Source organism: Trichechus manatus, unplaced genomic scaffold (assembly GCF_000243295.1).
Source record: "Trichechus manatus latirostris isolate Lorelei unplaced genomic scaffold, TriManLat1.0 scaffold00035, whole genome shotgun sequence".
In the NCBI taxonomy this organism is placed as follows: domain Eukaryota; kingdom Metazoa; phylum Chordata; class Mammalia; order Sirenia; family Trichechidae; genus Trichechus; species Trichechus manatus.
Window position 1 is genome coordinate 16,120,548 of NW_004443971.1, and position 13,286 is coordinate 16,133,833.

General features: G+C 38.3%; 1 protein-coding gene across 2 annotated transcripts; it reads left to right on the forward strand.

The window, feature by feature from the left end:
- Positions 1–5,065: 5,065 nt before the first annotated feature.
- ZNF281 (zinc finger protein 281) lies at positions 5,066–13,013 on the forward strand. Of its 2 annotated transcripts, none has more exons than XM_012555252.2 (2): positions 5,066–5,160; positions 5,383–13,013. In XM_012555252.2, the coding sequence occupies exon 2, from the start codon at positions 5,401–5,403 to the stop codon at positions 8,077–8,079; it is 2,679 nt and encodes an 892-aa protein (XP_012410706.1). In that variant the 5' UTR covers positions 5,066–5,160; positions 5,383–5,400; the 3' UTR covers positions 8,080–13,013. The 2 variants fall into 2 exon arrangements, with proteins under 2 accessions (XP_012410706.1, XP_004375374.1); XM_004375317.2 differs by having other exon boundaries at positions 5,074–5,160; positions 5,387–13,013.
- The last annotated feature ends 273 nt before the right edge of the window (positions 13,014–13,286 follow it).

Below are 13,286 nucleotides of genomic sequence, written 5' to 3' on the forward strand. Positions count from 1 at the left end.
CACATGTACGTGCAATAAATAAAAATATGGGACATACTCTGTATTATTCTCAGTTTACCAAGACATGGGGAAAAATGCGATTTTTTCAAAAAATTCTACTTTCTTTGAGAGAAAACCAAACTTAAAATTGGTAAATTGCAGGAGTGATTATAACATTACAGAAGGGCTCTTTGATTTTCATAGTGTCATATAGATTTCCTATAAACAGCTGGCTTTCTTTTCATATAGAAATCATAGTGGTATAATTTAATGTACAGGAAATTTTATGTACTCAAGAACTCATCTATTGCATAAAGCAGAATACTCCTATCGCATAAATAGAATTAAAAATTGAGTGATTTACTCTTAATTTTACATCTATACAGCACAAAAATAAAATAGAGAATTAGCTATTACTAGGGGAAGAAACGCATAGTAACTCAAAGAGTCGCTATGAGTCGGAATTGGCACGACGGCAACGGGTTTAGGGGAAGAAAGACTTAGTTATCTTACAGTTTTTATACAAATCAGAGAAAAAAAATTTTCTTGAATGATCTATAATTATCTAGAATAGGGACAAATAAGAAGCCTGTGAAATGGCTACCATCAAAACAGCTTGAATTTATTCTGCACTATGTAGATCTTGAGGAGGGCTACTTGAAAGCTGGAATTGAGTATTGATATTGAACTTAGGGGCATCATGTATACACAGTGAAAAAGTTCTGCCAAGACTTGAATTTTTAAGGTTTATAGCCAAAATGGAATCTTTTGATTGTTATAAACCCCTCATTAATCTTTCTTATTAATGCCATTCCATGTACTTCAATAGTTGTAGTTGCTGAAATTATATAGGTGGTAGTATTGAAAACGAATAAGATCAATTGCAAGGAGTGTGCCATAGTAAGGTAAGATGCTAAAAACAGGGAAAACTGAGTGAGGGATGGAGCCTTGGTTGCACAGTGGGTTAAAAGCCCTCCTGCTAACCAAAAGGTCGGCAGTTTGAATCCATCAGCTGCTCCTTGGAAACCCTATGGGGCAGTTCTACTCTGTCCCATAAGGTCACTCTGAGTCAAAATCAACTCAATGGCAATGAGTTTTGGTTTGGGTGAGGGATATATGGGAACTAGTACAATCCTCTAAATTTTTCTGTAAATCTAAATTTGTTCTAAAAAATAAAGTCTATTAAAAAAACTAACAAGAACAAAACTGATTTCTGTTTTATACAATCTCATTGTTCTAGGGTTGTTTCTATTATCTGTAAGATGTAAGTATTTAGAGGCAAAACAAATATTAAAATATTCCTGTAATATTTTCCTTTTGAAAATGTCACATTACTTAACTATTTGAACTATTTCCAGATTTTAGTCCAAACCTCTATCTAATATTTGGCATCCTGGGTACCTAACAAGAATAGTATAATACAGATTTTTATTTCTTCTTCAAGGCAAAAATGCATGGAAAATTTCTTGCCCCTATTATCTCTAACAAGTTTAAAGCATATTGATTTTACTTACATTCAAAATTGGTTTATGTTTAGATTTAAGAGTTAGGTTTAATTTATATTTTGTAATTAATTAAACATTTCCTAAAGCTAAAGACTAATATATAGCAGATCTTTGGAACTTTTATTATATATAGAATATAATACAAATGTATGCAGTTTCATACACAGTTGATAATATGAAATTTTATCTTAACCTGAATTGGTATTTTAAATATTATTATTAATACTATTCTTACTGAAGCTATTACCTGAAGCTTATTCCTTTAGTGGTTTTTTTTATTTCAATAATACATATATTTTATTTTTTAAACCATTGAAGACTATAACAAATATATTCTAGTGACTATAGTTTTAATCAGTGCTTAGAAATACTGATGCTTTGTGCTATTTCTGTGATTAGTCTGATGACATTTCTGAGTTTAATTTTTTTATTACCCAGATATCTTTCAGAGATTGGCATATTGATTATTCTAATTAATATTCTATGTACTTGGATGGTATTTTTATTTCTAAAGAATTCAACAGCACAGCCACTATAAGTGATGTGCTGGTATGTTATCATATAAATGCTCAAGGTACAGCTTCTAATGTTGAAAAATAGAAAAATAAATTGACCTTGATGAAGTGTGTCTTCTTTTGTCTCTTCCCAGGAAAGTTTATTTCAGGCATTTCTACTGCTGAAATGATTAGCGTTAACAGCTTTTTCCCTCCATTTTATTTTACAAGGTCTCTTCATCTTCCTGATATATGGGGTGTACAACACAGAGGTAAGTCGGCTTGGAGTATCTCAAGGCTGACAGAGTGAATGAGAGAAATGACAGGTTTCTTATCTTGATAACTGAGGAACAAAGTTGGCTTTTCATATGAGTGTCCTACTGCCCTTCATGCTTGGACTGGCTTATATGCATCCCAGCTTACTATTAAACACTGACACCCTGAATAAAGGGACAGCCTCATTTCTCACAGGTGTTGACTAACATTTTACCACTACCTTAAGTTTTTGAATTTTCAGTCTTTCTGTTAACACTTAGCTATACTTTAAAGGACTGAAGTTTCACAGTTTAAGTGGCAGAATGTTCATATGCAGTTGCGTGGAGTTATAAAAGTACTGATTTTTGTTATTTCAAAATGCTCATTAAATAGTCTTTTAAGCTTTTGAGGTAGGCTCAGAGGTCTGTAAGGATTAATAATCTTTATGGTTTCAATTGTGAAATTTCTAAGTTATTTGTTGTTGTTAGGTGCTGTCGAGTCCCTGTGTACAACAGAATGAAACACTGCCCAGTCCTGTGCCATCCTCATAATCGTTGTTACGCTTGAGCCCATTGTTTCGGCCACTGTGTCAATCCATCTCATTGAAGGTCTTCCTCTTTTCTGATGACCCTCTACTTTACCAAGCATGATGTCCTTCTCGAGGGACTGATTCCTCCTGATAATATGTGCAAAGTATGTGAGACGAAGACTTGATATCCTTGCTTCTAAGGAGCATTCTGGCTGTATTTCTTCCAAGACAGATTTGTTTGTTCTTTTGGCAGTCCATGGTATATTCAATATTCCTCGCTAACACCATAATTCAAAGGTGTCAATTCTTCGGTCTTCCTTATTCACTGCTCAGCTTTTGAACGCACATGAGGCGACTGAAAACACCATGGCTTGGATCAGGCGCACCTTAGTCCTTAAAGCAACATCTTTGCTTTTTAACGCTTGAAAGAGATCTTTTGCAGAAGATTTGCCCCATGTAGTACGTCGTTTGATGTCCTGACTGTTGCTTCCATGGCTGTTGATTATGGATCCAAGTAAAAAAAAATCCTTGACAGCTTCAATCTTTTCTCCATTTATCATGATGTTGCTTATTGGTCCAGTTGTGAGGATTTTTGTTTTATTTATGTTGAGGTGTAATCAATACTAAGAGAAGTTATTTAGCTAGAAATATTGTGAAAAAATTGACTTGCAATTTCATTAAGAAAATATGCTATTATAAATAAACTCATCATGGTTCTAGTTCTCTTATTAAAATATTCTGTGATTCATTAGTATACTTCATTAGGAACGTTGTTGGCTTAGGTTTTTGCATGCTTAACGTGTGAGTGCCTTGTATGTATTAGGCACTGAATATATATTTGTTTGTTTCATTTTTGTTGATCTGACTTTGCTTTTAAGATTTTACTTTGTAATTTTCCCTTAAGAGAAAGAATTCGTAATTTTGCATACATTTTCCAGCATTCTATACTGGATCCTAGAGAATGGATCCTAGCAGAGATCTTTGAAGGGCCTGGTAGTCAATCGAGGAGCGCTGATGACCTAGTGGCTAAACACTTGACTGGTAGCCAAAAGGTCAGTGGTTGGAATCCACCAGCCGCTCTACAGGAGAAAGAGGTGGCAGTCTGCTTCCCTAAAGATTTACAGCCTTGGAAAGTCTATGTTGCAGTTCTATTCTGTCCTACAGGGTGGCCACGAATCGGTATTCACTGGGCTGAAGTGGGTTTGGTTTGGTTTGGTGGGTGGTCGATCTTTCACAAATAATGTAAGGGGTTCCCGTTAAAAATCCACTGCCATTGAGTCGATTCCACTCATAGCGACCCTAGAGGACAGAGTGGAACTTTGCCATAGGGTTTCCAAAGCTGTAAATCTTTAGGAAAGCAGACTGCCACATCTTTCTCCCTTGGAGCGGCTCGTGGATTCGAACCGATCTTTCGGTTACCAGCCAAGTGCTTTAACCACTGTACCAGGAGGACTGCTATGTAAGGGGCTAGGCAGCTGTGTAGGGGGCTAGGCAGCAATATAACGTGGCAAACAAACTCATTAGCACAGGCTGCTAAGGTATGTGGGCATTTAAATAACTTCTGATGATGATGGAGTGTATGTGGGCGTGTTTTACAGGACTGCTGCACCTGGATTACACGTGGTTTCCTTTTCCAGTAGCCTTCAGGTAGGTTGGCAGTAAGACAATATTTTTTTTTTTCCTGCAATGGTACCTCTATTGCGGTTTCAAAGTAGGCTCCTCCTATAAATACAAAAAATAAGCGCCCATTCATAAAGTGTTTCCAAAACTAAGAGGGATACAGAGGCAAGCTGTTCTAAACAAATGTTGAGCATTTGACGTTTAACGCTTTTAGGCAGAACTTAGAATCAAGAATGTCCTAAGTGACCCGCTTCATGGGTTTGGATTTTGATTTAATACCTGGAATGCAAACTGTAAAGTGAAGAAAGTCCCAGCATTCAGTCCTCAGTTTACCCCATCTTCTCCTTCAGCCTCTTTCTCTGCAGCTCCCACGCCACGCTGCAGTACCGTCCCCGTAATTTCCCGCCCCTTGGGTTCCACCTCTTGAGCATTATTTGCCCCCAAAACTCTCAGCCACTTTCACCTCCTTCAGTGCAGCCCACCAACCACGCCTAACCTCCTCCGACGCCCCTCTCTAGCGGGGCTCGACATCCCCGCCCCTCCCGCCATGGGCCACCCCTCCGCCCAACCGCCCCAGTGATTGACAGGCAGGCCGGGCGGAAGCTGCGGCGCAGGCGCCCTGGCTCCGCAGAGCTCCCCTCTGGCCGGGTCGAGGAGTTCCCAGCAGACACCGCGCCGCGGCTGCGCAGTACAGAGGAGGCTTTTAATTCCATTGTGGAGAGGACGGCGTTATTTTTATTAACTGGAGGCGACGGCGGCTGCGGCGGCGGCGGGACCCGTAAGTGTTGCCGGTGGGCCCGGAAGGGAGAGGGCGAGCCCCAGGGAAGAGCCTCAGAACCCTGCGTGCCGGTGCCGGAGCCGGCTGGGCTGGGAATTAGTGCTGGGCGCGTTGCGGTCTGGGCGGCGGCGCGGCGGGGTCCTGAGTGCTGCGGTGGTCCCGGCCCGGGGCCCGGTTCCACCTCCTTTCCTCCCTTTTCCCCCTTCTTCCTCCTCTTCTCAGCCAGGCCTCCTCCGGGGTATGAAAATCGGCAGCGGGTTCCTGAGTGGCGGCGGTGGTACCGGCAGTAGCGGTGGTAGCGGCTCGGGCGGCCGTGGTGGTAGCGGCGGCAGCAGCAGCAGGAGGGCAGAGATGGAACCCACCTTTCCCCAGGGTATGGTTATGTTCAACCACCGGCTTCCCCCGGTCACCAGCTTCACCCGGCCGGCGGGGTCGGCGGCCCCTCCCCCACAGTGCGTGTTATCCTCCTCTACCTCCGCCACCCCGGCCGCTGAGCACCCCCCTCCGCCAGCCCCGGACATGACTTTCAAGAAGGAGCCGGCGGCGTCAGCCGCGGCCTTCCCCTCGCAGAGGACCTCCTGGGGATTCTTGCAGTCTTTGGTTAGCATCAAACAAGAGAAACCTACCGATCCTGAGGAGCAGCAGTCCCACCACCACCATCATCACCACCACTTTGGGGGACTGTTTGCTGGGGCTGAAGAGAGATCTCCAGGCCTAGGAGGCGGAGAAGGGGGGAGCCACGGCGTCATCCAGGACCTCAGCATTCTCCACCAGCATGCCCAGCAGCAGCCAGCCCAGCACCACCGCGACGTGTTACTCAGCAGCAGTAGCAGGACTGATGACCACCATGGCAACGAGGAGCCAAAGCAGGACACTAATGTCAAAAAGGCAAAGAGGCCAAAGCCAGAATCTCAGGGAATCAAAGCCAAGAGGAAGCCAAGTGCATCTTCCAAACCTTCTTTGGTTGGAGATGGAGAAGGTGCCATCCTCTCCCCAAGTCAGAAACCTCATATCTGTGATCACTGTAGTGCTGCTTTCCGAAGCTCCTATCACCTGCGGAGACATGTCCTCATTCATACAGGAGAAAGACCTTTCCAGTGTAGCCAGTGTAGCATGGGTTTCATTCAGAAATACCTATTGCAGAGACATGAGAAGATTCACAGCAGAGAGAAGCCATTTGGATGTGATCAGTGCAGCATGAAGTTTATTCAGAAGTACCATATGGAAAGACACAAGAGGACACATAGTGGAGAAAAGCCATATAAATGTGACACTTGCCAACAGTATTTTTCGAGGACTGATAGATTGTTGAAGCACAGGCGCACATGTGGTGAAGCCATAGCTAAAGGAGCAGCTAGTGCAGAACCTGGGTCATCAAACCATAACAGTATGGGTAATCTGGCTGTGTTGTCTCAGGGAAATACAAGTTCTTCAAGGAGAAAAACAAAGTCAAAAAGCATAGCTGTTGAAAATAAGGAGCATAAGACTGGTAAGACAAATGAGTCACAAATTTCAAATAACATAAACATGCAGAGTTACTCAGTAGAGATGCCTACTGTGTCTTCCAGTGGAGGCATAATTGGCACTGGTATAGATGAGTTACAGAAAAGGGTGCCAAAAGTGATCTTTAAAAAAGGAAGCAGAAAGAACGCAGACAAAAACTACCTTAATTTTGTGTCACCGTTACCAGACATAGTTGGACAGAAATCATTGTCTGGGAAACCAAGTGGCTCACTTGGTATAGTGTCAAATAATAGTGTGGAGACCATTAGTCTTCTCCAAAGTACAAGTGGCAAGCAAGGTCAAATAAGTAGTAATTATGATGATGCCATGCAGTTTTCAAAGAAAAGAAGATATTTACCAACTGCCAGCAGCAACAGTGCCTTTTCTATAAATGTAGGACACATGGTCTCCCAGCAGTCTGTCATTCAGTCTGCAGGTGTCAGTGTTTTGGACAATGAGGCACCATTGTCACTTATTGACTCCTCAGCTCTAAATGCTGAAATTAAGTCTTGTCATGACAAGTCTGGAATTCCTGATGAGGTTTTACAAAGTATTTTGGATCAGTACTCCAACAAATCAGAAAGCCAGAAGGAGGATCCTTTTAATATAACGGAGCCACGAGTGGATTTACACACCTCAGGAGAACACTCAGAATTGGTTCAAGAAGAAAATTTGAGCCCAGGCACCCAAACACCTTCAAATGATAAAGCAAGCATGTTGCAAGAATACTCCAAATACCTCCAGCAGGCTTTTGAAAAATCCAATAATGCAGGTTTTACTCTTGCACCCAGTTTCCAGTTTGTCAGTTTGTCCTCACCTCTTCACAACCACACTTTATTTCCAGAAAAACAAATATACACTACGTCTCCTTTGGAGTGTGGTTTCGGCCAGTCTGTTACCTCAGTGTTGCCATCTTCATTGCCAAAGCCTCCTTTTGGGATGTTGTTTGGATCTCAACCAGGTCTTTATTTATCTACGTTGGATGCTACACATCAACAGTTGACACCTTCCCAGGAGCTAGATGACCTGATAGATTCTCAGAAGAACTTAGAGACTTCATCAGCCTTCCAGTCCTCATCTCAGAAATTGACTAGCCAGAAGGAACAACAGAAAAACTTAGAGTCCTCAACAAGCTTTCAGATTCCATCTCAGGAGTTAGCTAGCCAGATAGATCCTCAGAAAGACATAGAGCCTAGAACAACGTACCAGATTGAGAACTTTGCACAAGCATTTGGTTCTCAGTTTAAGTCGGGCAGCAGGGTGCCAATGACCTTTATCACTAACTCTAATGGAGAAGTGGACCATAGAGTAAGGACTTCAGTGTCAGATTTCTCAGGGTATACAAATATGATGTCTGATGTAAGTGAGCCATGTAGTACAAGAGTAAAGACACCCACCAGCCAGAGTTACAGGTAAGGTCCCAAAAGTGACCAGGCTGGGGGTCTTCTAATGTAATTTTGTTTTATTTTGAGAACACTGCCATTGGAATGTTTCTACACGATCCTATTAAGAATAATGTAATGCCCTTTCAATGCAACTTTTCATATTTAGTTTATTTTGTTAGCGTGATTTTAGCTCTGTTTGTATTATGATTTTTAATCAAAATCAATAGATTAAAAATAGTTTGACATTCAAAGTGACAATATTAGCAATCAAATTTACATGTATAGATTGTCAGGGAATAGCCCAAAAGTTTTAAATGCAAAAAAAAAAAAAACAAAAACAAAAAAAAAAAACCACAAAAACCTAGGGGAAAAAAAAACAAAACAAAAAAAACTTTGTTGCTAGGATTAAGGTTATTCTAATTGCTTTTCTCTCAGGAAAGTGTAATAACGCATGGGAATTCTGTACGTTATCACTGTAATGGAATATCCAATTTATAGATAATATGATATACATTTCATCATTTAAGTAAGGGATCGAAAACATTTCAAATTGCTCTATCTGGGCTGATAAGATACACATTTCATCATTTAAGTAAGGGATCGAAAACATTTCAAATTGCTGTCTCCATCTGGGCTGATCCAAAATTCTGAGATGTTGGCTACCTTATTTTTGTTGCAGCTTTTAAATGTACTCTGAACTTCAGACCACATTCATTCCAGCTTGGTAGAACAAATATTCTTGGATCTTTGATCAAAGCCTGGAATGATAGCTTTAAGAAGGAAAAAAGCACCCTCCCCTTATCACAACTGTAGCAAGGCTGTAATTCCATTAAGAGATTCTACTGACGTCTAGTACAGTGTTGAAGCCCGAGTGATTGATTGGTTCCAGTATTAGAACCCAAGTTGGATTACATAATCCATTGCAGTTTGGGGAATCCATTATTTATTATACATGGCCTAAAACATTGTTCTCTTGTCTGTGCTATCACCCACACTTTTCCTGTTTTTGGTTCTTGTTCTTAACCTATCTTCTTTCTTAGAGTTCTGGGCCTTCCTTGTTTTCTCTTCTCCCTATCTTGATAGTTTAAATTTTAGAATGATTTACATGCTGATAATTCATTATGCATTTTGTATGCCTTGTGGCATCCAAATACTGAATAATAGGATAAACACCCCCACCCCTTTTTTAAACAAATCCTATACAAATTTCCATGTATAATAGAATACATATTTAGAGCTATTGATATTGATAAGGTTGTAATTCCAACTGGTGACATAGCTAGTGTGAGGGATAAGAGTGTCTGCATTTGTGATGACATCAGAACCTCTGAAATTGCAGCCTTTGATGTACATTTTTAAAGGGTACATTAGTATTGTACATGGGTCTTGTAAAGTCATCAAAATTTGCTATGAACGCTAATTGCCATTTGAAGCTACTGATAGGCAGTGGCTCTGCTCTAAACCACTTTTTAGCAATTGTATTTTTTTTCTGATTATATTTTTTAATGTACTTTGATGTTTTTGCTGATGAGTTTTTTATGTACTTTTGGTGATGTTTCAGTCTTACGTACTCTTCTGATGTCAGAAAAGTACCACTGGTTGTTTGCAGTCTTATTGTGTAATCAGCCTACCACAGGCTTCCATGTATAATAAAGTAATTAATATTGTGCAAGTGTAAAACACTTCTGTTATGAAAGCAGTGTTTGGAAAGATAAGAATTATTAAAAAATGGTTACAAAATACTAGTTAATTTCCTTTCCCCACTTATTCTCCCTTAAGTCTTCTTTATCAGCTAAAAAGTGACCTATTTGTCAATGCAAGGTTCTTAGAAAATGTATTTAATCCCCTTAAATACACTCAGTACTAAAAAGTTTGTATTTCTTACTTCAGTAAGTGCGGTAAGTTCTATTGGGTACAGAGTCCAAGCTGTAATGAAAGGATGGAGAGGACTTTTACCACTGTATCTCTTAAGCTGTATGATTTTTCTCCAGTTTTTTGTTTTATACAGGTTTTGAATTTCTTTAACTTTTATTGTGTGTACTGAATACTGCATATGTATTATTCTGATTGTTTGCTCTAGTTTACTACCAATAAAAGCCCTGTTAATCACAAAATTGAAGAAAGGAGATAATCACTTAATATCCAGTCACATTTTTCAGATTTTCCTGTTAACTACATTTATTAAATATTCACATCAGTGGTGTAACCTGCACTTTAGGGACTTGTAGTTTTATTGCATTTTTTTAAAAAATTAAGTATTTTATATTTCTAAATTTATTTGAAAATTAGAATATTTTCTTTGTGTTTGAGGTGCAGTATAATATGGAAGGATAAAAATATAATACTATGTAAATTAAAACATGTTTTATTAAAATCGGGTTGGTGGACCTAAATATTACTCCAGAGAGATTATGTATTTATTGAGGCTTTATTTTAAATCAGATTCCAATATCTTTTGGTTCTAGGTGCATCCTTTTTGCCTCAAAAAGGTTGTAATAAAATAACAGTATGACACAAATGAAAGTGGTCATGAGCATTTTTAGTAGAAGTATTGTTAAGTCATAGTTAGCAATGTTAAAGTTGAGAGTATAAATATTAGAAATTGCTAAGACATGAATATTGGAGATACAGGAAAGGCATTTGAAAAGGTAGTAAATACATTAATTTTTAAAGATGAAGGAGAAAGATGGAAGATCATGAGAAAATTGTGCTTTGAAATTTAGTGGTTACAAATGTGAGGGATTAGGAGTAAAAATATTAAAGGGGTAAAATATGCCTTTGAGGCTTTGGTTCAGACTTCTTTTGGTACTTTGGTATACGGTAGTATTGTAGGAAGATGTTAAAATGATTTATATTAAGCATAGCATGGATTTCTCTGTGAAGAAATATCTGTACTTGTGGGCCATATGATTAGGAAGTATAAATTAATTTCTTGACAAGGTTATTCCTTTGATTTGGTCATTTTCTTGAACGAGAATGTTGAGCCGAATTTCACTGATTCTGTGTTGAAATCTGACTCTTCTTGATCTCTCTGCACAGATGATTTATTTCTCTAGATTAGCCCCACCCTCCCTCCTTTTTTTTTTTTTTTTTAATCCTGTGGAATGTCTGTATCTGAATATGATCGTTTTGAAATTTGTGTTTTTACTTTCAAGACATTAGGATATGAAGTAGGAAGCTATACTTTGGATTTCTTTTGTGCTGGTATAAATTCAAGTTATGGACCAAGAATATAATTTAGCAATTACTGGTCAGTAATTTGTGAGATAATTCAATAATGAGAATAGAAATGTGTGGAAAAAAGTGTACTTACATTAAATTTTTTAATGTTATTTTTTTTATTGCAAACAGTGGTACAAATACTTCAACTTCACATGTAGTTTTCTGTATTACACTAATGAGATGAGAGGCAAAACTTTTTACTCATTTTTGGTATCTGGCATTTTGCAGTTATTTGCCATTAGTAGTGTGTAAGCCAAAACTGGGTGACAGTTTAAATGATACGGCCTCATGGGGACATATGTAATCCATAGCTTCCAGATTCGTAGGTTTTTATTAAACTGAAGAACTTTACTCGAAGAAATTAGCTTCTAAACTTCAGAATTCTATTTTTAGAGTTGAACACATATTTAGAGACTCATTTTGTGAGTGTTACGGTCTTGTTTTCTATGATACCCAATGACAACATTTCATTTTTTAAATGTGATGCAGTACTCCTTTGGTAGTTATATGGTCCATGCATCACGTTGCATAAGATTATGTTAGTAATGTTCCATGAATATTTTGTTATGGAATCTCTTCTGGTACTTGAGAGATGTTTACGAGTCTGCTTTGTACTTTATATGAGATGATAAAGAGTTCCTGATAGCTCAGGAAACCTCAAAAATGTTGTGTTAATCAGTTCCACCTGTTATATTTTTAATGTATTTATTATTTCAAATGAACATATGCTGATGCTAAAAGACAGGATCTTGGAATTCATTGTGGTACCCCTCATCAAGAACAATCTTAAAAAAAAAGAAATCTTCACAAGCTGTAGTTTTTGCAGAGATTGTTACTATAAAGGGTGGATACACTTTTTAATTATTTCTACTTTTTTGTATTTGTTTTGCTTTTTCCAAAAAGTATTGACTGAGTGTGACTAACTTAAGTAGATTATATTTACTTTCTTGATGAACTTTTGGATCACCCTATTGGAGTGCTGCTGAACATTTTCGGTGTCATAGATTCTTTGGGTGATAATGGAATCTATACCACCTTGCCCCCCTTAGCAAAATTATATCTGCACACGAAAATTTACAAGCCAGTTTACATGTTCACAAGACCTCTCCCCCGAAAAAAATGTTTACCTATGGAATTGGTTAAGTGTCCCTGCCTTAGAAATCTGCCTAAATATTAAAATGTTATTGTACAAATAAAAAGTCAATGCCTAAACTAAAAAAGCATCATATATTAAGGATATTTAAATTTTTCTTTATCTGCAATTTAATTAATTAGCATTTATAGACCACATTTAGGTTATTAAAACCGTAGTTTCGTGATAAACTGGTCAAATAATGAGTTGAATAGAATTTATAATTCTTTGCACAGTTTCTCATCTGATAATTAGTAAGGACCACACAGATGCTAGACTTGACAATAGTTCAGTATTTTCCGTTAACAAAGAAGTGTGTTAACAGTGTGCAATAACTGCAGTCAACTACTCAGACAATTCAGTGGCAAAAATGAAAGAAAACCCATGCCAACCCACACCTTTTTACTGAGAAGAAATAATGAGGATTTAATAACGTTGAGACTATACTTCATATAGCCTCGGTATCACTGGCTAGGTTGAAGTTTACTGTGTAAGATAAGCTTTGTAAAGCATGCTATATGTTGAAATATCTCTTGGGAAGACTAGATAAATAACGGGAAAAAAAATTTGGACCTTACACTCCAAAGAGGAAAGTGTGTTTTCTGTATTAGTAGGAAAGAGAATAATGAGCAGAAGTCGAGTATTAAGGAAGGTTAAGGGATATCTTAGAATGGAGAAGAAAAGAAAATAGATTTTAAAGGAAAATGGAGCATATGAAATTCATTCCAATATTGACAGACGTCCTGGAGTATTTAAGTAATTAGAAGGGTAAAGGAGATCTTTGGTTGAAAAAAACTGCATATTTTATCATTCTGTCAGTTCAGCCTTCTTTTGGTACTTTGGTATGAACTTTAGTACTATTGTGGAACAATTAATAAATAACT

Bases quoted from the DNA above. Each gene is read 5' to 3' on its own strand.
- ZNF281 (XM_012555252.2), top strand. From the start codon at position 5,401: ATGAAAATCGGCAGCGGGTTCCTGAGTGGCGGCGGTGGTACCGGCAGT.